The sequence below is a fragment of the Myodes glareolus genome, chromosome 16 (genome assembly GCF_982192425.1).
Source record: "Myodes glareolus chromosome 16, mMyoGla1.1, whole genome shotgun sequence".
Lineage (NCBI taxonomy): Eukaryota > Metazoa > Chordata > Mammalia > Rodentia > Cricetidae > Myodes > Myodes glareolus.
Window position 1 is genome coordinate 27,141,888 of NC_142041.1, and position 25,196 is coordinate 27,167,083.

Here is a 25,196-nt window from a genome sequence, read left to right on the forward strand (position 1 = left end):
ACTAGGTAGCCTTTTCTGTCTGTTCCAACAGTGATCGTGCATGGCATGAGCAAAAAATGGAGGAATTGCAGGCACTGTCAACTTTTTACATTTCTGAATTTATAACTTAAAGGATCTGGACTACTGAATGACCTTTGGATAGGTCATACAGCAGTTCTGAGTTGCTGGTTTTATTATCTTGAGCAGAGCTTAGTGTTGCCAGTACATAGAGAGACTAGTGACTGGCTCAGCATTCACATCCTTACTCCTCGGTTCACTCTTACTCCGTTCTCATCTTCACATGTCAGGTGAGGATGTAATGCTTCATGATTTAGGATTGGTAAAGAGTTCTATACAGTTCCTTTCAGTTACTAAGAGTCTGCTATGGTGACTTTTACTTTTTGCCTAGAAAACTACCGATAGACAGATCTCAGTGAGTTTGAGGCTAACCTGGTCTACAAAGTGAGCTCCAAGACATCCAGTACTATAACACAAAGAAACCCTGTCTCGAAAAACCAACCAACAAACAAAACAAAGCAAAAACACCCTGCTTATAGAGGGAAGGGGTTGGTATTAACTTTATAAAACTCCAAGACAACGGACTTAATCCGGGGCCTCATAAAAAAGCTAGAGTTTATTTATTGGTGTCTGATGTGTGTGTATGGAGAATGATTATACACTTATTACTTGAGACAGGGTCTCACTGTATAGCCTAGGCTGTCCTAAAGCTTGTGATCCTCCTGTTGGAGCCTCCAGGGTGTAACAGTTACAAACATGCGCTACTTGGTCCGCTTAGAATGTGTAACTGTAGTTCATTTTAGTTGGAGCATAGGGTATCAGTGGAAAGCAGTAACTCCAGAAGGAAGGTGCAGCTGTTGGTGAGTGGTACTAGCTGCTTGGTAGTGGAGTTAGACTTCTGTGCTGTGGACAGAAAGCCTTTGGAGGTTTGTTGTCAGAGGAATTGCTGCACACGAAGCCCTGTCTAGAAATATTAGTTTGGCCTCCATGTGGGATACTCAGTTTAGAGACTTCATAATAGTTCCCATTAAGAATATATTTGGATGGAAATTGTTTTTATTTCTTAAATTATGTACAATTGATGTAAAATTATTTAGACTAATTCACCTTCAGTATTACTGTTGATTCATTCTTTTTTTTAATTCAAGATTTATTCTTAATCTAAAGGAGGACCTGATGGATTAGTGCCTCTTTCAAAAAGAGAGACAACACTGAGGCTTAACACTGGGTGCCAGAATGCACACATGTTGCAGCAGTGAGGACCGATATGTATTAGTATTACAGCAATTAAAACTTGATTTAATAGTGAGTGGTTAATAAAACATTTTCCAAATTTATTCCTGAAATACTTCACTTTAGCATGTAATCAGCATTTCAATGTGATAGCTAATCTAAAGAGCAGTTTAGTTTCTCAGTAGTTCCTATTGACTTCGACTACTTTTTCAGATCTTTTTATATTCCTACACCATTCAGCATACAGGGCTATTGAGAAAGGAAAGCCAGTTTTCTATGAAGAAAAACACCTTAAAGGATGATTGTGTGGTACTTTAGAAGGGGTGCCCAATAGAGTAGGCTTTGTGTAGATAGAGAAGCAAAAAGTAGAGCATGCTTGGGACAAGATCTAGGTGTTTGGATTTTGTTGTTTTGTTATTGTTGTTGTTGTTGTTGTTTGTTTGTGTGTGTGTGTGTGTGTGTGTGTGTGTGTGTGTGTGTGTGTTTTCCCAAGACAGGGTTTCTCTGTGAAAGAGTCCTAGTTGTCCTGGAACTTACTGTTGTAGACCAGACTGGCCTTGAACTCACAGAGATCCACCTGCCTCTCCCTCCCTAGAGCTGGGATTAAAGGCATGCACCACCACCGCATAGTTCTAGTTTTTTCAAGTACTGGCTTCACTAGCCAGGCAGGTAGCCCGGAAGGAAGGGAGGGAGGGTAACAAAAGGAAGGATTTTGTGGTTTTCACAAGAACCTCAGTTTTAAAAACCCTCTAGGTAATGCTGAAGAAGCTCCTACTATTGGAAGATTTTAAACATACTGTTTGTCCCTCCCTCCCCCCTTCTTTTCCACATGAGTGCCATGCCACATGGTGTGGATGTCAGAGAACATCTTGTGAGTTTACTCTTCCTACTATGTTAGTTCTAGAGACTGAACTGAGACCATCAAGCTTGTGGCAAGCCTCGTCACCACTGAGCCGTCTCACTAGCCCCACTGAAAGATTTTTAAGTACTGAGTTTTTTATTTTATTTAAATACTCGAATGCCCTTCTTTTTGTAAGATCACAATACTAGACGTCTCAGACTGACTTGTAAGTAGTTGGTATACTTAATGTGTGTTCCACAATTATCTAATGAATTGTGGAACATGGTTAGAGACCTCTCTCTCCACTGTTGTAGTGACAAAAATGATATAAAGAATTGGGGAGAACAACTTAAGTTGTAAAATACTTTTGAGTTTATGTCCATCTTTATATATATTGCCTGTGACATTTATAATATTTTACATTAGAGGCTGTGTTCTCCATGACTGTTAAGATCTACTATTTAAAATTCTCCCCTTCCCCTTCTGTGTGTATGTGCATGTGTGTATTTCTAGTTTATTTTTTTTTAATTGAAACATTTACTTAGTCTAGTGAGTTCTTGCTTCCTTTCTTATCTGTGCCCACTTATTTTTATTTCATGTGAATGCTATAGCAACTGATGCATAAAGGTGTTTTCCCAAGAGCCTTTATTTATCCCAGGGCTGATATAAAGAGAAGCAATCTGTCAGTCTGGTGGAGCTTGGTAACGATTCAAATAAACTTTCCATATTGTGCATTAATAGAAATGGTAATGGCAACAGAAAACCCCCTTTACTCCCTAGAGGGAGGAGAGATCATCGAGTCAGAAGCACTTCTCTTGCTTTGGGTCCATGCAACAAATTCATCTCCTAGCTATGCGGTCTCCTCAATTGCATATGTCCCAGTACAGTGTTTTTAAGTAGTGGTTGCCTATTTACTACATTTTCTTTATTACCTATTATATAAATATATTGTCATGTAACTATTTCAAAATAAAAAACAATTAAATTCAGAATTTAAATGTTTTACTTTCTGTAAGCATTTGTTTTTTCTTTTTGAGATAGGGTCTTACTCTGTAGCCATGGCTGACCTGGAACAAAGAGTTCCTTCTGTTCATCTGCCTATGATTCCCAAGTGCTGAGATTAAAGGCATTTGCCATAAGGTCCAGTGAAAGTGTATATTTTAATAGGTAACTTCTGAAAAAGAGGCTTCCTTGGATTACGCAGAGATCATATCTTCTTTTCGTTAAAGTTTGTTTTCTTTTTATTAAAAATAAAAATTTTTCATATGGTATATTCTGATCATGCTTTCCCCTCCTCCAACTCCTCCCATGTTTTATCTTTAGCCTTAGCATTTAACACATTTTGCCATTCTCTTTACTTTTAGTTTGAGAGCTTATGAGGCAAGTTATATCATACCATAGACATTTGTGCCCTTGTTACCTAATAGATACTTGGTAAATTCTGTTATTTAATGACTTGACTTTGATAGTAATCAGCATTATTGCTCTGTGATTTTTTGTTTGTTTGTTTGTTTCTATAGGTTTTTTCCACCACACAATTGTAAACCTTACTGTTGTAATATAATTAAGTTCCACAGTTATGTTAGATTGGACATAAATGTATATGGGAACACTTCTTTAAAAATTTATTTATTTATTTATTTATTAAAAATTTTCACCTCCTCCCCACCTCCCTTTTCCCTCCCCCTCCCCACCTCTCCCTTTCTCTCTTGTCCTAAGAGCAGTCAGGGTTCCCTGCCCCGTGGGAAGTCCAAGGTCCTCCCCCCTCCATCCAGGTCTGTAAAGGTGAGCATCCAAACAAACCAGGCTCCCACAAAGTCAGTTCATGCAGTAGAGTAAAAACCCAGTGCCATTGTCCTTGGCTTCTCAGTCAGCCCTCATTGTCAGCCACATTCAGAGTGTCCATTTTGATCACATGCTCGATCACTCCCAGTCCAGCTGGCCTTGGTGAGCTCCCATTAGATCAGTCCCAGTGTCTCAGTGGGTGGACGCACCCCTCGTGATCCTGACTTCCTTGCTCATGTTCTCCCTCCTTCTGCTCCTCATTTGGACCTTGGGAGCTCAGTCCAGTGCTCCAGTGTGAGTCTCTGTCTCTATCTCCATCCATCGCCAGATGAAGGTTCTATGGTGATATGCAAGATATTCATCAGTGTGGCTATGGGACAAGGCCAGTTCAGGCACCCTCTCCTCTGCTGCCCAAGGAACAATCTGGGGACCTCTCCTTGGACCTGGGAACCCCTCTAGAGACAAGTCTCTTGCAAACCCTAAAATGGCTCCCTTAATTAAGATATTTACTTCCCTGCTCTACGGGAACACTCTTTTGGTGTTTATGTATAGGAGAAGATTTCTAAGTTTTAAGACCTCTGTAACAAAAGACCGAGACAGGCTTATTTAATACACAGTCTAAAGAAAGAAGCAGGGAAACATTATATTCTCACTTTACAGAGTTCTGTAGAAAGAAGTGGGTATGTCCCAAGTGGACTCCAACAAGGCCTGAGTTCAGATTTCTTGGAATTTCCATTTTCAGAAGTGGGGATCCATTTTTTTTCCCCCAGGCCTAGGATATTCTCAACCTTTCTGAGGCTGTGACTACTAACTACAGTTTCCCATGTGACAGTGACCCCCAAGCCATATACTTATTTTGTTGCTGCTTCATAAGTATAAGTTTGCTACTGTTATGGATTGTAATGTAAATATCTGAGATGCAGGCTATCTGATGTACAAACCCCAAAAGGGTCACAATACGCAAGTTGAGAACCGCTGCTCAAGCTAATGTGGGTCATACAGCCTTCTTTAGGTCAGAGAATTTTTTTTTTTTAAGGCTGGTTTGGGAGAAGGAAGAAGGGCAGAGAAACTTTCTGCATCTGTTTTCTCAAATGCCAGATAGAACCTAGTGTGCCTTGAGCTACATCAGTAATAAGTGGTCACAGGAAGGAACCTACTCTTCCCAACTAACTTTGAAACATTTCTAAAATCAAATTATTTAGATACTTCCAATCACTTAAGCTTGCTTTTAAGAGAGAATGATTTATCTATTACTGGCGGTTGTAGTCAAGTTATTGGTTATAAATATCATGGTGACTTGGAGGCAAGCTTGGTGGTAGCCTTAGCCTTGTTTTAAGATGAGTGAGTAAACCTATAGTAGTGCTAGCATCAGCATGCCCGTATATCGTTGAGTTATTGACGAATTACTAGTTTGAACTGTCACGTTGTGAGAGCTGTGTCCGCGGTAGCATCCAGAGGAGGGCCTGACTGTTATTTGACTAGCACCTGACAATAGTTTTCACTCTCTGTGCTGCAGTGACTCAGTGAATGAATTCTCATACACGAACTCTGCTCTGACAAAGGATCCTCTGAGAATAATTAATACTCTCAAAAATAAGTGAAACTTTGCTACTTTGGTTTAAAATTTCATCGTTTCTCTGTGTTGCAGATGTTAGGCTGATTTTCTTTGACAAGCTAGAACTTGGATTCCACACTAAAGTGAAAGTGGAAACATCCTTTCTCTGACACTTACCCTGGTGTCTTTATCACAGAAGGGGAAGCAGTGCAAGGCTCTACTACCATCAGGTCTTCCTCCAGCCTTCCCCAGTCTCTCTCTTAGATGCATGCAGGCGCGAATCAGTGAACTTAGTTCTATAGTACTACTTTCTAAACAGCTGGATAAATTCCTATTTTTCTTAGTTATTTACAAGCTATTTGGAGGTGTTGGAATTCTTTGATCAATTTCTAGGCTCAGGAAGTTAAATATTTCCAATTTTATTGACCTAATGAAGGTTAGGATAGCTAATAATCAATCAATTAGTAGAACATATTCTAAAAACAAATAGAGTCAACTTTATTAATTTGTTTTAGACTGCTTTGCTTTTTATGGAAATGTTTTTAATTTTACATATTTAAATTTTTCAGGTAACTTCGATTTTTACACCTATTACAGCTGAAATAACAAGTCTTGATTCAGAGAATATAGATGAAATTTTAAGTAAGTATCTTGATTTTTTTAAAGTATATTTTCTTCTCTATAAATTTATAAATAAAATTTATTTATTTAAAATTTATTAATTATCTACAATAATTAACAAACTGGCATTCTGGGTCCTTTCACTGAGTTTACAAAAGCACTTTAGGTTTTGATTATTAGTAAAATTTTTTAAAATGTGTGCCCTCTTTTCTGGGTTGGAAGATTTTTAACTTTTTTGTTTATTTGTCCTGGTGTGGATACAATGCCTGACAATACATTAGGCGGTCTGCTAGGGCCCTAGAGTTTTGACTATACTCTGCTAAATATTGAGAGCCCATTTTAATTAAATGACTTATTCTCCGATCTCTTTTATAACATTGATCCAGTTAAGTTCATTTTAATGAATGTTTTGTTTATTGACTGTATGATTATACATAGAATTAACTTGGGATATTCTGATTTTTGCAGATCCTAAAGGAAAGGTGAGTGCATGGTTGATATGATAGGTGTTTGCAGGACAGGAGATTTAAAAATGTATGCAGTGCCTGTAATTCTTTCTTCCTTAAAAATCAAAACACCATGTCACTGGTTTGCGTATGATCAAAACCGAAAGTGGATTAGAGATAAGAGGAATTAAAAGGCATTAATTGAAAACATAGTTTTTTTTTCTGTTCATGAAGCTTTAAATATCAAAAGAATCTATTCCCACCTCATGAGCTCTCAATAGAATATCTATATACCAGGTATTGGAAAGACACTGAGGGCTTATTAATATTTGTGCTGTTTGGCCAGCTTCCTGGCAGAAGCTGCTAGGCTGCACCTAATTTGCATTTCTGTAAGTTCCTGGGTGATGTTGTAGCATCTGGTCCAGAAACCAGCTCGTGAATCACAGCTTGAATGAACAGGCAAGTGGACCAAATGTGCAAAGTAAAGGGAGGAACCTGAAGTGTACACTGTTCTCCTCCCTCTTACCTTCCAAATTCTGGCACATCATTGTGTATTAGTTTCACGAGTGCTGGAAGAGTTTTAGTTTCTCTGTGTTGGGTTTATTCAAAAGAAGCAGTAATGTGTCTTTTTGATTCGACATATCCTAAGATATGAATCTCAGTAGTGAGTTTTTTGTGTGACAGTATTAAGTGGGAAGGGACTGGGCAAGTAGATTTTATAATGCTACAAGGTAGACTTCTTTGCTGTTGTGAGGAGGAGCGCGGGCTGCCTCCCACCTCCCGGCTAGCTTAATACCTGAAATAACCACACAGAAATTGCATTAATTAAATCACTGCCTGGCCCATTATTTCTAGCCTCTTACTGGCTAACTCTCACGTATTAGTTTAACCCATCTTCATTAACGTGTATCGCTTGACTGTGACTTACCGGCATGAGTCTCAGGCAGGAGAACCATGGCATCTACCACACTGCCCTTCTTTCTCCCAGCATTCAGTTCTCTTTTCCACATCTACCTAAGCTCTTCCCTATCAAGAGGCCAAGGCAGTTTCTTTATTCAACCAATGAAAGCAGCACAAATACAGAATGACCTCCTACAGCACTTTGGGGTTTTTTTGTTTGTTTTTGAGTGCAGAGTTTATTAGGAGAAGGGTAAGGACGAAGACCTGCTTGCCTCTTCAGAACAGCAGGAAGAGACTACAAGGTAGACGTAGAGTGAGAAATGGTTAACTGTTCTGCTCTCTTCAGCTGAAGACAGTTCTACTTGCAGAACTGGTTTCCAGTTACTGTGTGTATGGATATTTAAAAACGAATTATTAAGCTGCAGACCATCCCACTTTATGAGAATGGATTGCTTGGAAGTTGACATGCCCAATCAGAATTTGATTTCTTTTTTGACTTATACTCATTTGAGACACAGTGAAAGTTTTTTTTTTCTTATCTATGGAGGGTAGAGAGAAAGTGTTAAGTTATATATAAACCAACCCTACCCTTATGTGTGGCCATCTTGGTGAGAGGTTATTATTACTGTGGATCTTTATTTGTCCCTTTATTAACAGGAAAAGATCATGAGGAGAATTGTATATTTAAATATGTCACATAGACATGTTTAAACAAGTAACTTTGGTTTGTTTTTCAATTTCAGATAATGCTGATGTTGCTTTAGTAAATTTTTATGCTGACTGGTAAGTAATCTTGTTTTTAGTTTTAGATTTGGTCGTCCCCCTATCCAACCCCCTACCTCTTTTCTCCTATCCTTTCTTCCTTTTCTATTTTCCCTGTCCATGAGAAGGGGGCCTAGGTTGGAAGTCAGAATTTAGGTGTGACAAGTTTATAAAAATAATGTTGATATTTTCAACTTATACACTTTTCTCCAGGAGACAGTAGCTCTTGCTCTGAATCAGATCCTGTCTTCTGTGTTTACATGATACTCTGGGACCATTTTCTTGTCACTTCAGGTTGATTATCCCCTATCTGAAGTGCCTTGTCTCAGAAGGGATTTAGTGTTTGGAATATGTAATAGACTTTTAGCAGTTGAGTACCTCTAAAGTCTGAACTGTTCCAAAATCTGAAACTGTTTATCATTTGTAATTTCAGACTTTCAGACTAGAGATGCTCAACTTAGATACTGTTTTTAAATCTGTTTGTGTCCTACCAAATAGACTTCATAGTATTCCCAGAATCTAGAGTATGATGTTTAAGTATGCTAAAGAATGTGTGGTGCAGATAGGAATGACGGAGTATTAATTGAAACACTGGCATTGTTGTTTTTAACCACTCCCTAAAAGGCTTATTGCCTGCCTGCTGCCCCACCCTGCTTTGGGCTAGCTATGGTCCTGCAGTTTCCTTAGTTCCCTGAAACCGTCTCCTCCCTGGGTTTTCTATGCCTCTAGTTTTACATATGTCCACAGTATTCTCTGCAGTGTAAGTCAGAGTTTATTATGTATTTATATATTTTATATTATGTATTTCCACAATACTCTCTGTAATATAAAGCTGATTTCTTCCCTACACTGCAAATTATTTGAGTTTATACTCTTATCTTAAACCTTCTGAATCTTTGGGTTAAAATTTAAGCCCCTTGCCTTGACCTAGAAGGCACCTCATGATTTGCTCGCTTGCATCTCTTGCTTCTTTCTGCCCCCGTATTCTGTTTGTCACACCAGACTTCTTTCAATTCTGTGAAAGTGTGTTCTCTTATGCCACTCTCCTGCCATCTTCCCAACCTGGGTGGCTCACTTCTTGTTTGCAAATACTTCTTTATTTGTTAATCATCTTTCAAATAGTAGATTAGAGTGCTGCTTTCTTCCAGACATCTTCATGTATCAGTGTTTCTACCCTTCTGTCGCTCAGTGTGCAACAGTTCAGCGTGTAACTCTCATGTAAAAATTATATGCATTCCATAGAAACTGAACTTTAAATTGTGACCTGTGTCTGGGCTAGTAGCAAGCAGTATATATTCCCTCTGTGGTGGGCTGTGGTGGCAAGGTCTAGCTCCCAGCCAAACAGGTGTTCATGAGGCAGAGAAACTGATAATCTGCACTGTGCATGTTTCTGAGCTGTGCTGTTCGAAGGGTAGGCATAGTTAATGCATTTTTGCCTTAAGATATTTTCAGTTCCCATTAGATTCCTTAACTTGGCCCATTTATAAGTCAAGGAGATTCTGCAGTTCTCGAAGCTCCAGTCTTACCCAGCTGTAGCCGTCCACATGCTACAATCTAGTTGGTGATTCCCAAATAATCATATTTGTTCTGTGGAGATAGTTACCATAACTGTTTTAAAATGTCATATCCAACACTTTGCAAAATATGTGACTCTTAAGTACATAACAATGTCTCTTGAATGAGTGTATGGATGCATGATATGGTATTTTAAAAACTTTAATAATAAAAGGTTGAAGATACACAGGAAAATACCACGTATGTAAATGCTTAGTGGAGGTAGCATTTCTCAAGGCAAATTAGGATTTAGTCATAAATTTTAGTTGAGATTATCTAGTCCAATGTACTTCACAAGTAAGGAAACTCAGATTCAGAGGAGCAAAGTACTTGCCCTGTGACCTGACCAGATGGTAGCACAGGGCAAACTAGAATGCAGTGCTCTTGGGTGAGGAGTTCTGGTTGGCATGAGAAAGCAGAGTAGTACATGCACATCTGAGTTGGAAATGTGGACTAGCAGCGGCTCTTTGAGAAAACATATACCTAAAGAATGTCTTTTACTGTTAATGATGAATTGCACTCTTTTTTTTAACTGAGGAAATTTGGGTAATTTGCTGATAAGTTTCCTGCATTTGCTTTCAAAGGCTAGACTCTATTCTCTCTGGAAGTTAGTTCTCTTATGTAGCTAGCTACCTAGAAGCACTATAATGCCACAGAGAATAATAAACCCGAGTAGGTGGTTAGTAATGCTCTGTATATTGTTATAAGGCTCAGGGTTGTCTCGCAGCTAGGTATTGTAATTTCCATTTTAGATTAGGGAAGCTGAGGTTCAGAAAGGCCATCTGGCTAGTAAGTGGTGAATCTGGCACTTTAAACTCAGGTGTGTCTAAATCTAATGTTTATTTCTCTCCCACTAGGTCATAATAGTAAATGGCACCAAAGTGTCTGTTTGTTACCTCTGTGGTTGATTGGTTAAGGATTCCTTAAGCCCCCAATTGAAGATTGGGTCAGAAGACCATGAAAGCTTTTTAATGGCTCTGTTTCTTTTGTGGTGTTACCTGTGTGAATGTAGTGTTTACCTGCATACAAAGCTGCAGTAATGATACACACTTCCCCCTTTAAACTACTCAAATAGATACTATTTTAAATATGAATCTGCTTTAAAACTTTATTGGACAGCCCAGAGAGGAGCTCTCGATGTGAGACTTCCTTTGCTCCAGAGCCAGAAGCCTTAGATCTGTTTTCAAGTAGTCCCCAGCTAAAATTCTCAGAACCACAAACCAAACCATCTCTGCCTTCCCCTGCCCTCTGCCTAGTCTATTTTCAGAAAATTTTAAGTACTCGCAGACCTTGGATTCTGACTGCTCTAGTTTTTTAATGTATCAGCTAGCTCATTTAACAGAGTCTATTGAACGCTTGTTAGAATATGTAGTTAAATAAGACATGGTCCATGATGTCCACAGACCCTTCGTATCCCAGATGGGAGATTTAAGATGCTAAAGAGGAAAGAACCATTTGAAAGCTGAGTCTGAAGATACAGATTGTGTCTCCTTTGTAGATTCTAGGACATCTCCTTAGGAAGTCAGGTGAGTAGGCTAGAAAGAGAAACAGGAAGAAATAGGGAGGAGGTGTAATGCTGCGTCCTTTCACATATTCTTCACTGGGTTATTGTTAATATGTGTAACTCACATGGATTAGAAGTTACGGGTTTCTTCAAGAAAATGTCTTGGTATATAAGGGCTCTAAAAGCAATAGTAGCAATTACAGTGTTTTACATATCTTCCTCAATGTATCTTTCCCCATGAAATGTCCATCTTCCTCATGTGGTTGTATGTATATACTATTTCTCCACCCCCTCTCACACCCCAGTTAGGTTCCTTTAATCACACACAGTATGGATTTCTGAAGTTATTGGCCAAATGAGGGGCAGAGAGGATTAGAAGTAACAATTTACTGGAATATTGTGGATATTTTGCCCCACTTTTATAACTAGATGGGAGAGGGGAAAATGTCAGGGAGTCTTTAGAAATTAGAACTTTTTGCTACTGGACATAGTATGTTTATCTGTTTGTAGAGATAAAGGCCTATTTTAATGTGTGACTATATTTTGAAGGGAAAATACTCACTATCTACTATATAGTCTTTTGAAAGAACTGTTTTTATTTAGTCTGTTAACTTGTGTCTGAAATTGATGGAATAGTAGGGTTGGTTGACCTAGCATTTGCAATAAACTCAGAGTTTGTACAGTAATATGGAAGGATGTTTATTGTTCAGTTAAAGCTGATTTCTTTTGTAAACACTCAGATCTTAGCAGTTACAGCCTAAGCAATGTAGGGAAGACGGTATGTTGCAGGCTTACATCATGACTTCTGTGAGAGAGCTGTAGCTACGTTCACCAAAACATTGGCAAAACAACGAATCAACTTGATAGTTTATGAAATATTGCATTAGAGAGTGTGATCTCTTAATTCAAGTCGGTTTCCTCTCATTCATTGACAGACATCAGAAGCATGGTTAAATTGAATGTGTGATTGTCTCACAAGTTGTTTACTGTACATATACTAAACATCAATGAATGATAACTGAAGTAAGATCCTGTACCTTCTGCGTTTTCCTGCTAATTGGTGTGCTTGTCTGTGTGTAGGTGTCGTTTCAGCCAGATGTTGCATCCAATTTTTGAGGAAGCATCTGATGTCATTAAGGAAGAATATCCAGATAAAAATCAAGTAGTGTTTGCCAGAGTTGATTGTGATCAGCACTGTAAGTAACTAAGTAGGAAGTCTGGAAGAAATGTCGTATTCCCTCCTGCACATGCAAAACCCCCCTCCTTTTTTCCCCAAATGCCCTGCTTTAAATGAAGACAAAATCTAAGAGTCTGAAACCTAGAATAAATTTCTAGTATCTTATCTTTTATGTCTTTTCAACAAAACTCCATTTTGCCTCTGTAAAAGATATTTATGCTTTTTTTGAATTAAAATGTAGCAGATCAAGTATATAGGTAGCAGCTAACTATATTTTCTACCAAAGCAAATACTAAAATCAATAAATACAATTGAACTATAGTTCTGGAAGACAGATAGGGATTTTTATTACTCTTAGAAGCATGGGAAATTTTTAATGAATAAATTAATTAAAAAAAGAAGCATGTAAAAATATAATAATCAATTTAAATAAGACTATAAAATTATACAAAAATATGATATTCATTTCAAATAAGACAGTATCAGATTTTTGTGTTTCTGTTTATTTTAAGGATTCTGCTAAGACTGGCTTTGTGTTTAAACTGTAATTAGCTGCAGTTACTATCATAATATTTGAACTATTATAAAAACTTTGGTTAGTCTCTCTAAAAATCTATTTTCTTGTGTTTTGTTTGTCTCTGTGAAATGCACTCTGAAAAATCTCCGTGGTTTTTAATATAAATAGCAGTGTTTTCTAAATTGAACAGGTGAGCTAGCAGTTAGTGCTTCCTCCCAAGTACCCTGCTCACTGTCCTCCAGCCTTCCCTTCTCGGAGTGCCAAGTGAGTTGAACTTGGTAGGTCTTGTGTTGGGGTCTTAGCTGCTTCATCAGCTGCACTGGAAGTTTTTCAAGTCAGCACTTTATTTCTTTTTCTTGATGCTCTCGGTTGTAGAGACTTAACAGCTACTGATCTCTATATGTCGTGCATTTGACAGTTTCTAGAAGACAGACTGCTCACTAAAAGCTTGTTTGCATTGAGTTCTTGGTAAGTTACTGTGTGTAAAGCTTTCTTCTATTCTGCAAATTTCCTGTCCTTATATTTGACCTGCTGATTACAGTTATTCTGCTCCTGAACACCTATTCTCTCTGTGTGTATCTCTGTCCGTCGGTCTCCCCTCTTTCCCTCACTCTTTCTTTCTCTCTCCCTCTGTCTCTCTTTATTTTTCTGGGTAAAGAAACAGAATAAAGCGACGTAACCAGTGCTGCACAGCTTAGTGTACATTAAGCTGGAATTAGAACCCTGAACTGACCAATGCCTGCACAGAGCAGTTTTGTTCTTTCGTGTTTCATTCAGAGAACATTTTGAGGATTTACTAGCACTGCTCAATGCCTGGAAGAATAGATTTTCTAATGGCATATCATTTCAAACTATTATAAGCCATTTCCCATATTTCTGTTTGTTAATTCACAGATGAATTGAATAAAGACGACAATAAAAATTGCAGGTACAGGCAGAGATGATGTCTGCACTGCTTTCTGGGGTACTTCTTCCTGCCCTTTCACTGATAGAGAGCTTGGCATGCTTGGTGTGGGGTCAACGTTCAGATCCTTATATTTTTTCTATATTTAATTAGATGCTACAATGAAAATGCGAGTTTCTGAGTTCCTATTGGCTCTAAATTTGAACCACTATACTTTCACACATGCAGTCATGGGGAGAGAATTAGTTATTTCTATCATTGGATCAATTATGTGCATCATTTATGGCATCTTTTAAACAAATTAATTTATACAATAAATAAATCTCACTATTATAAGTTTGTTTGTTTATTTTGTTTTTAGCCTGGTTATTTTGAGATTACTCCGTGTTGTGTGGTTATAAATATTTTTAAGAGTTTTTGCTGTCTCACCGTGGACCCCCGGCTAGCCTTGAAGTGCTGGGATGGAAGGCATGCACCATTATGCCTGGTTGATTTGTTTATAGTATTTAGTGACATTCTGTTGTAGGGTGATAGTACTGAGCTTGAGAATATTTTCATGCGCTCATACGACAGTGTATATCATTGATAAAATATCTATTCAAATTATATACATTTTGTTGGATTATTTTCCTGCTGCATTATGAGTTTTATGAGCATTAGTACTATTTACAGATATTTTCTCCCATTCTGCTAAGTGCCTTTTATTTTTAAAAAAAATTGGATAAAATACCTATAAATACAGTTGCCACCTGGACTGTGCTTCTGTGCAGCTCCAGGAGTGTTGTATTTGTTTGCATTGTTTTTACCCAGTTTCTAGATCTTTCATTATCCTATGAAACTAAAATGCTATAGCTATGAAACAGCGACATCTCATCTCTCCTAACCCTCAACCCTTGAAAACTACCATTCTTATTTCTATTTCTAGAATTTGACCATTCTAGATACCTATTTGTTTATTTCACTTAGCATAATATCCTCAAGACTGGTTTCCTGTCAAGGCATGTACTATAATTTCCCTTTTTAGGAGGAATATCCCAGTTTTTATTATAAGTATATAACATTTATATAATAATAAAAGTTACATGAATCTAGCTTTGCAATATATCTTATTGTACTAAAGCTTAAAGGAAATTCTTTTTGTTGGCTTATTCAAATTGCTAGAATTGCTGCTTAGCATACAGTCATTATTAAGGAGGAAAGGACTTGAACATAAGCCCTATGGTGCTATAATTGACCTGATAACTGCTGAGTGACCAATGGGCAGGCATTGTATGTATGCAGTGTGAGTGTGTTGGCTAAGGGAGACCTAATATACCAGTAGGAGGCCGTAAGACATGAGATTTCATCATGCCACTTAGAATGTGTTCAGTTTAATAGTTCAGTTTATTTCTGGAATTTTTTATATAGTATTTTTGGCTGCAGTTGACTATGAATGTGAAACTATTATATATCCCATTTTGTTTATTCATCATTTAATAGTACATAAGTGTTTCAGTTTGTCCATATCCTTGTTAATGGTATATATTATATACAAAGCTTTATGTGTACTTAATATTTGAAAACATCAATCATCTCATAGATGATATGGTTGATTTGTATTGCCTAAAGTGTAGTGATGTTGAGTATCTAAATATTCTTGTTAGTTATTGGAAAAACTGTTCTCCTTTTCTTAAAAATCAGTTTTTGTCATCTTTCTGTTACTGAATGGCTAGAGCTCTATATACTCTAAGTATTCTTCCTTTATCACACACATGACTTTCAAATATTTCTCTCATTTTGTAGGTTGTCTTTTTACTTTGTTGGTGTGTCTTAATGCATGGGTTTTTTTTAAATCTTGTAGTACAATTAATCTGTTTTTATATTTGTCACCCATGTTTTAGGTGTTATAACTAAGAAATCATAGTGAATCCAATGTCAGTAAACTCTCCTTTATTTTAATAGCTTTCCAGTCTTAGGTCTTACTTGGTCTTTTGTACTTTTTAACTTAATTTGTATGTATTGATTAAGGTAAGAGTCTAACTTTATTTTTATATGTGTAAAATATCCAGGCTATTTGTAACCATTTGTTGAAGAGACTGTTCCCCCAATTAGATGGTATTGACATCCTTATAGAACAGCAGGTGATGGTGTTTGTGATTGTTTATTTCCAAGTTCTCTATTCTGTTAGATAGTTTTATGATGGCTCTGTGATAGTATTTGAATTATGGAAGTGGGAGATTTCAGCTTTGTGCAGGGTTGTCTCTTGTTGTTATTTTCAGTTTTGTATTACAGTTACTCGTTTTTGTTTTTTTTTTTTAATTGTACATGCCATAGCATGCATGTTGAGGTCAGAGAACAACTTGAGACAGTCAGTTCTCTCCTTCTACTGTGTGAGACCTGCGGATCAAACTCAAGTTCTCAGGCTTGGTTACAATGACCTTTATCTTGCTACCCCCTCCCTTTACATGTTTTTAAAAGTAAAATGTAATTACTTCAGTCCCCCCTTCCCTCTCTACCCTCTAGTCCCTCTCATGCACCACCACTGCTTCTTCATGACCTTTAAAAAATTATTATTATTACCTATGTATATGCATAAATATATAGATACAACCTGCTGAATCTGTTTAGTGTTCCTTGTATGTATATGACTACAGAATTGATCATTTGGTGTTGGATAACCAATTAGGAGACTCATCTCTGAGGAAGACTGATTTTCTTTCTCTTTCATCAATTGCCTATAGTTCTTTGCCTAAGGGACTGGTCTTTTGAATATTCTCTTTCCTTTTAGAACCTATTGGTGTTGTATTAGGTCTTGTTTAGGCATCCACTGAGGAATCAGATATGGCTTCCTTGTTGTTTCTAAGAGACCTGCTCTCAGAGCAGGCTTCCTGGTCCTTTGGCTCTTACCATCTTTCTGCCCTCTCTTCCACAGTGTCCCCTGAGCTTTGGGTACAAGGGTTATGTTGCAACTGTATCCATTGCCCTTTGGTTTTTTGTTTTGTTTTGTTTTGCTTTTGTTTGCTTGCTTGCTTACTTGCTTGCTTGTTTGAGAGAGGTCTCACTAAGTAGTACCTTGGGGCTTAATATTTAGCCGAAGCTAAACTGAAGCTTGTAATCATTTTACTGCAATCTCCAAAGTGCTGGAATTTCAGAACTGTGGCACCACACCCACCTTAAATGTCTTAAGTATCTTTTTCTGATATATTTTATGTGTATGAATGTTTAGCTTGCCTGTATGTATGGTATGTATGTATGAATGTATGTATGTATGTACAACATGCGTGTGCACAGTCCCTGCAGAGTTCAGAAGAGGGAGTCAGATCTCTTGGAACTGCAGTTAGGGCTGTCTGTAGGCCACCATATAACTACTCAAGTCCTTTGCAAGAGGAATAGGTACTCTTAACCACTGAACCACCTTTCTGGTTCCTTGTTTTTAATTTTGATAAAGTTCTTACAAATTTTTAATGCATCATAGTTTGGATTTTTTATTTATGCAGATGTTGCAAAATTACTTTGCCTTGTTTTCTTCTCTAAAGTTCATAGCATGAAGGTTTCCATTAATGCCCATTGTTCATTTATAATTATTACTTGTAGAACAATACATGAGTTAAAGTGGGTGAGTGATTTGTTGTATGTGGTTGTCAAACAGATATGTAATTATTTGTTGGTGAAAAACCTTTCCCTTTTTTCTCTGACTGCCTTTGCATCTTTTTTGAAATAGAGCCATAGGCCCTGTACTTATGACTCTGTTTCTGCTCTTTTTTTTAATTGTTGATCTAGTTGGTGTTCATTGCATAGTTTGTGGATTTTTGTAGCTTATAGAGGCTCTTGTAAACAAGTAGTGTAAATCTTCCAACTTTGTGCTTTTTTCTCAGAGCGCCTTTGTCTGTTTTAGTGGTGTTGTATTTCCGTGGGTGCCTAGCCAGGGCTCTAATTGGAGCTCACTTCACTGGGGCCAGTTTGGGGAGAATTATTATTTTAGTAATCTTAAATCTTTTGATCTGTAAACATTCTTAATTTTACCATGTATTTAGATGTTTCCAGTTTCAGCAATATTTTCTCATTTTCAGTCTCCATATATTATTTTTCTGATACTGTTATGAACTCTATTAGTATATTTTATTTTGAGATTGAGTGCATCTGTGTGTGTTTTCCTTAGCTACCATCAACATTTTACATTACTTTACTGTCAGACCTTGGGGCTAATACTGGACTCCCCTCAATGCACTCTGATTGTATTTACCAGTTCTTCCACGTCTTTTTTCTCATCCAGTCTGTCGCATTTACTTGTCAGATCTTGGGTCTTTCTGATCATCTTTTTATCTTTATTTTCAGAACCTAGGCCATTCTAAGTAATATTGGTCACATAATTTGTAGAATATTTTTTATTTTTTAATGTACAGAGTTATTTATAGAAATTTTGAAACTATACATTGAAAACATGTAAGATATTGAAGTGTCTTATAAATGGCATTAAAGTGTCTTTAATAAAGGTTCATTTATAAATACTAACTATGTCTGTGGTCATTGTTCTAAGTGCACTTATTCTGTTTTTAATAATAATTTCCCCAAGACAGAGCATCACAGACGACACAGTGGCGCTGCATCCCATGGGTTTACATCCCTCACTGAGTTTTCACCACCTGGAGCTGTAGTATATTTGTCAGTTTTGGTTTGTCTAGGTTTCCCCAACCCCCGGGCTTCGTATTCTTAACTATGTCTTACTTTTTGTAATTGTTAAAAATGGCTTTGGCTTTTAAATTTTAATTTGTGTTTATTGTAGAAAATGAAATTAACATTTGTGTATTGCTGTGTGTTGGATTTTAATTCCAGCAGTTTTACATATACAGTTTATATTGTATGACTTTCTAGTGAAAGTGATTGTGCTCTGCACAAATAAAGTCAGTTTCTTCCCGGGTAGGTGTTCCTTTACTATAGTCTGTGCAGACAGGTGCATGTGCTTGTTGCTTCCGGATTAACTTTGTTGCGGTCAGAGGATCCGTTTCCTGTAAAGGATAAAAGGTTGCTTGAAAATCAAGATACCTTCCTGACTCCCAGTCTTGTTCTATTAGTCACCTGTTAGGTGTTGTGACTCTGGCTGTCTACTGACTCAACTGCTTCACTCCGACCTCTCATCCAGAGTCTCATGGTTTGGGTTAGAGCAGTTCCTGTGAAAACTTTCTAATTAAATTAATTGGTGAGTGTATTCATTGAGTACTTATGTGGATCTCAGCTTATTCTTACATAAATTACCTCACCTATGGCTATCACAGTCTTTTGAATTAGCTAATAGTATTTATTCAACAAAAACGTACAGACCTCTTCTCTGTAATGACATGTGATAGGTCCTAGAGATATGACAGCAAACTGAACATAGAGCTGAACACACAATAACTTCTCTGAAGAGGAAGCATTAAATATTGCAATACGTTATATTAATAAGTATACCTTACCATGGTGGGATGGGGCTTCTCTGGGGATATGACACAGATATGAAGAAAGAGTAGTACTTTTTCGTTGAAGCTCACACTGTGGTGTGACATGCATGCATAAGGGTGAGATCTCTCTGAGCCACAGTCTTACATCGTCCCCTGGGGAGAAAGTTCTGTAAGTGCTGTTACAGGTTTTCATCAGTCCTCTTGAAGAGCTGGTGGTGGTGATACTGTCCAGTCGAGAAACAGCAGAATTCAGTACAATATAAACGTAATGGCACTTTAAAAGTAAAGCATCAGTGAGCACTTTAAAGAAGTCCCTTTGGGAGGGACAGCACCTCCTTTTTTCTCAAAATAGGTTGGGAAGTCTTCTCTTAATACCGTTTGGTTGGTTTTCTGGAGTCTGCATCTCAGTGCCCGTTTCTAGGAGCTGCTTACTTGGTTTGCTGCCTGTATTTCCTCCCGTCTCCTCTCCCATCCCCTGGCAACTCAGGCAGCTCTGCTCTGCCCTTCTGAGTACGGAGCTTGTGTGGAAGGTTCACTCCAGTGCTGAGAACTTAGGGTGGAGTAGGAAAGAAACCAGTTCCACCCAGTCAGTACTTGTGTTTCAGGGTGTGAACTGCACATAGCCTTGTTCATCGCCCCTCTGTTTTCCTCCTGTCCAGCTGAGAGGTAGAGTAGATGAAGCTGGAATATCATCAGTACGTTCACTCTTTACGTTTTATTGAAATCCCAAGTACAGCTCTCATTTCACCTCTAGTTCCTAAAATTCTCCATTTGCTATACTCATTATGGGGAATGGATGGACTATCAGAGAACAGGGAAAGAAAAGGGAAGTCATGGCTGCAGAAAAAGAGACAGAAATTGACCTCGGTCCCAGCTGTTTCTGTGCCCATGCTGACAGAAGCGCAGGTGTCCTCACTGGTCCTGCAGAAGAGCAGCATGTCAGGTTGTGTTTTTGCCATCGTTCTGGCAGTTACCTTCTCAGTCCGTAGGACTTGGGAAAACTACTTCTTTGATCAGGGTATATGCTTTTTTTTTTTTTTTTTTTTTTTTTTGGACCTTGAGACAGGGTGGCAAGAATCTTAGCTTCTTAAGTTGTACCAAGTGACTACAAACTGGAATATGTGTATGCTATGTGTTAGGGATGTTAAGGTTCTTCTAAGAGTCCCGTGGAAACAGAAGTAGTATTGGAAGTAGTCACATCAGTAATGGTGATAACAATGACAATAATAAAATATAAAGCCAGGTGTGGTGGCATTTACATTGAACCTCAGCATTTGGGAGGCAAAGGCAGGTGAATCTCTGTGGGTTCAAGGCTAGTTTGGTCTACATCAAGAATTCTAGGCCAGCCTAGAATGTATAGTGAGACATTCTCTCAGTCAGTCAGTAAATGAAATCAAATGTGAGCCCTGTAAGAGGATGAACCTTATCTCTGTAGTGGCCTTTCCCAGCACTGATACCTCGTAGGTATAGTTGTTCACTGTAGTTATTGAAGAATGAGCAGATAATTGACTCCCTACCAGTAGCTGCTGTCTAACAGGTACACTGTTGAATACTTTACATTAGTTCAGTTCTCCCAAATGCATAGGAGTATTTTCTTCTGTATTTCTCCAACTCTAAGTCATCATTGATTATAAAGAACAATATTATCTTCACATGCAGAAATTAGTTATGTGTTTTATAAGAAGGAAGATCCATTCAGAATCTCTTGTGCCTCATTTGTCAGCAGAGTTGGGCTTTACGTTTCCATGCAGTGACTGACTACACATTAAGAGTATTGCTGGTCCTCTTGATCAAGGAATTTTCATTCTGCTCTTTCTGCAAGTTTCTGCAAGGTGCTGCAACTCAGTCTAGAAGTGTTAGGTCAGCATTTTCCTATTTGACCAACCTAAGAATTTGCTTTGTTCTCAATTGAAATATGTCACTACTAGTTAAATAGATTTTATTCAGAGGCAGCAAGATAGAATTCAAAATATCAATGGTGATTTTTCTATAGAGGCTAGTAATGGTTAGTAGTGGTGGCTGGATTGCAAGTGAGTCTGTTTTCTTTAGTTTGTTTTCCAAAAGTTTTTGTCATTCGTGCATACTTTATACATGCATATGTGTACATGTATGCACATGCTTCAAATATATCCTTGCCTCCACCGTGGAGTATGATCACACCACCTAGAGTCTTCTCATTTGAGAGTGTGGGAATAGAATTCATTATTCTAATGGAAATGCTGCCTTTAATCTGGAAGGTCAGTCTGCCCCTGGTAGGACCAGGTTCTCTGCTGACCTCCAGTGGCTAGAGTCTGTATGGCATTATATGTGTGTTGATCAGTGCAGAACCATCCAACCTCCTGTTAGCATTTCTTGGAAAGTTCTTGAATTAGACAATATGCTACCATATACCTGAGTTACTCCTACTGGTCCATCTTCCAATGCTACTCAAACCTTCCTTATTTGAAATCAAGAAAACTTTTATTAGAGGTGAACATAAATCCTGCATAAAGAGCACAAAAATATAAATGGCTCATGTGAATAGGACAGAGTTTTGTTGGAAAATAAGCAACTGTAAAGAAAGCCATCACTTAGAACCCATGCACCACTGTCAGTGGTTCTTAGCCGCCACAGAGGATGACCTGGAAATAGTTTGGGTCTTGCTAGCTTTCTGCATTACTCGGGAGCCTGAGCTCTGAGTAAGCTTCAAGAGTCAAGGTCATTTTTAATGTCTTCTGTTTAGGGTTTTATTTTAATGGTGTGGCTTGGGGGAGAATGTCTGTTTTAAGGGAGCATGGTTTAAGAATAGTAATAAGAGGTATGGAAACAGCAGCAGTCCTCCTGGGCTTTGAACAGTGATGACTTCCTGTTGAAACCATCTGCCTTCTTGGACTGACTCTGTGGATGATAATAATAGTGGGCCATGGATGAGACAAGAGCATGACACAGTTTCTCCATTTGTAACCCTATTGGGTGTTTGTGAAGCGGGAAGCAAAGTTAGTGACCATCGAAGCACAGTACATGTTAATTTTCCAGTCAGGACGCTGTTAACCTCCTGAAATTTCCAATTCCTCTGACATCCATTTTAACATTTGATCTATCCAGGTAATTTTTAAAAACCATTTATTATATCCCTTAAGTCATTCTTTCTTACATTGTCAAAATGTCATGCTATAATTATCTTAAAATCACTTTTGGCCAAAGCTTATAAAAAGTTACCTTTATGTCTGAAATTTTCAATCAGTGTAATTTTAAAGGTTTTGTTTCTTAATAATTAAAAGTTATCTCATTGTTCAGCATATCTGCTCTCATGATGTTGTTTGAATTTGTTGACCAGTCTCCTAATAGTCTTCAGATATTAGCTTTTCTCTTCAAAACCAGATAGTTAAGGCAGTCCAACAGTTCTAATGACTGAGTATGGAAATGGGCGCTTGCCGCCTGTACCAGTCCTGCAGTACTTCTTACTGGTGGTGAGTGTTTCGAGAGTCCAACTCCATAGCTCTCTGGCCAATTATCACAAACAGGATAGCTAGCATTCAAATTCTGTTATCAGAGCTTCAGACCCTTGAGAATCTCTCTGACCTTCCTATTCTCTACTGTGTACAAATTCTTTTGTAGTATATTAAGTTTTCATTCCATTCATTTTAAAAGGAGAAAGGAAGCTAGACCATGCATGCACATGAAGTTTGTTTGTAGGGGTAGGCAGAATCCAGGAGTTAGGGGAGGGGATGAAAATAATCAAAATATATGACATGTTCAAAGAATTAATTAAAATATTATTTTTAAATACTTGAAAGCATTATATTGTCTCTATCATTGTCTTTGCTGTCCATTTTCAAACTGATCCTGAGATTGCAAATAATAAATGCTTTTTATTAGATTAGTCATTTCATCTTAGACCTGTCACATGTCCTTTTTGCCACATCCTTTGTGGGGAATGAAAAAAGAGGAAAGATAAGTTGACACCTTCCTGGAACTTTAGACACTCACCTGATTTATCCTTATTAACATTGCATATATGCTTAAGCTGTACATGATAAGATATTTGTAGGGCTTGATATTTTGAGTTTAAATTATGAGGGGTCTTATTTGTTTGCTTGCTTGCTTTTTGCCAATGTGGTGGATAAAATTTCTTTCTGTAGTTTAATCAATAACTTCATGATTACAACTGAGTATGCTTTTATATTTATTGACTCATTTTTGTTTCATAAATTGAACAATACCTTTAGTTCACGTCTCTCAATTTTATTTGGTTGTTTATTTATTTTTGGTTTTTCAAAGCAAGGCTTCTCTGTGTAGTCTTGGCTATCTTGGAACTCTCTCGGTAAACCAGGCTAGCCTCAAACTCACAGAGATTCTCCTGCCTCTACTTCCCTAGTGCTGTGATTAAAGGCATGCGCCACCACCACCCAGCTAGTTTACTTATGTTTGAATGCATTCTTCTATTTTATAAGTGCTATCATTTGCATCTTGTGTATGTTACAAGTATCTTTTAGTTTGTTATGAAAACTCATGGTTTGGGTAGGTATAATGAGCAGGATCTTAAGTTCAAGGCTAACCTGGGCTACATAGCAAATTTGAAGAAAGCCTGAGACTCTGTTGTAGGTGGACTTTTTTGTCAGGATCACTGGTCAGACTGAGTGTCCAGTGATAACTCCCAAATAACTGCATAGAGACTTACTATTAAGTATAAATGTTTGGCCAATAGGTTAGGTTTGTTACTAACTAGCTCTTACAACTTAAATTAACTCATTTCTGTGTATGTTCTACCACATAACTCATACCTTATCTCAGTACAGGATGTTCATCTCTTGCTTTGACTCTATCCTTGCTCCTCCCAGAATCTTCTCTCCCCCAAAATCCTGCCTAGCTATTGTCCATCAACTCTTTATTAACAATGAAAGCAACATGTCTTCACAGTGTACAAAAAGGATTATTCTACAACATTTCCCTTTTTGTCCAACTAAAAAGGAAGGTTTTAACTTTAATGTAGTAAAATTATATTCAACAAAAGCAGTTATTAAGTAAAAATTACAGTTACAATATCCAGTCCATTTGTAATTGGTAAATTTAGAGAAAACACTTTATTATCTGTCTTATCTTTGTGAGTCTAAAATTTTATACCTAATTTATCTTTTATCATAACTTTATCTTTAACTCCATCAAAGACCTCAGAAGGCTGTAATATTACCTAATGACAGGGACAGCTTACTGCCTGGACAGTCAACCAGAGCTCTTCTGCAACATTGAGATATCTAGCTTCGGCCTATAGGCCTAGTGTATCTAAATGACATTTTTTAGAAGCAGGAAATTTTGAAGGACGGTTCTACTTTGTCTTGGCAACATGTAGCAGTCACTTTCTTTTGCATCCTGCTGGTCTAGTTTTGACAGTACACTGTCAGCAATTGAGGCAAGGGCAGTCTTTTGCCCAACTGGCTAGATTGTACCATAAAGAAAACAAAATCCTTAAGGAGGTTCTTCGATGCCCATTATCTTTTTTTGAAGTAAATTGGTGCTATCAGGAGCAGACGTTAAAAAAAGCCGTAAGTTATTAAACATCTTTAAATGCCATATTCTGTAGGTCTTTGAAGTGTTTGAAGACCATCTATCTATCTAAATATATCTGCTTAACCTTGAAAACATACCTATGATGACTACAAGTTTGATTATAAATGACTATTAACCTGTAGTTCTTAACTATACATTACATTAAGAGAGCTGCATAAGCACAATACCCCAAATAAGAGTAGAAACATATATAGTATAGTAAAAATAACTTAATATTTATATCAGTGAACTAGAATCTATACCAATGTAAAATATTTTGAGATTAATAGTTGTTAACAACTTGTAACCAACCCCTTTAATTAATAGCAAACATTCATAATCAATCTTTTGGAAATGTGGGTGTTGTTTTCTCTAAACTAATTCCTATTGTTTGGAGGTGCTGGTATCTTTGGGGGAATCTTGAGAAAATTTAGGCTAATGGTTAAGTCTACACTGG

At 37.5% G+C, this 25,196-nt stretch overlaps 1 protein-coding gene across 1 annotated transcript in view; it reads left to right on the plus strand.

Moving 5' to 3' along the window:
• Erp44 (endoplasmic reticulum protein 44) overlaps positions 1-25,196 on the plus strand; it is an 81,718-nt gene that overhangs the window by 25,645 nt on the left and 30,877 nt on the right. The window contains exons 2-4 of the mRNA XM_048420602.3: positions 5,981-6,053; positions 8,122-8,161; positions 12,279-12,394. Coding sequence (XP_048276559.1) covers positions 5,981-6,053; positions 8,122-8,161; positions 12,279-12,394 — 229 coding nt within the window. The remainder of the gene's footprint in view (positions 1-5,980; positions 6,054-8,121; positions 8,162-12,278; positions 12,395-25,196) is intronic.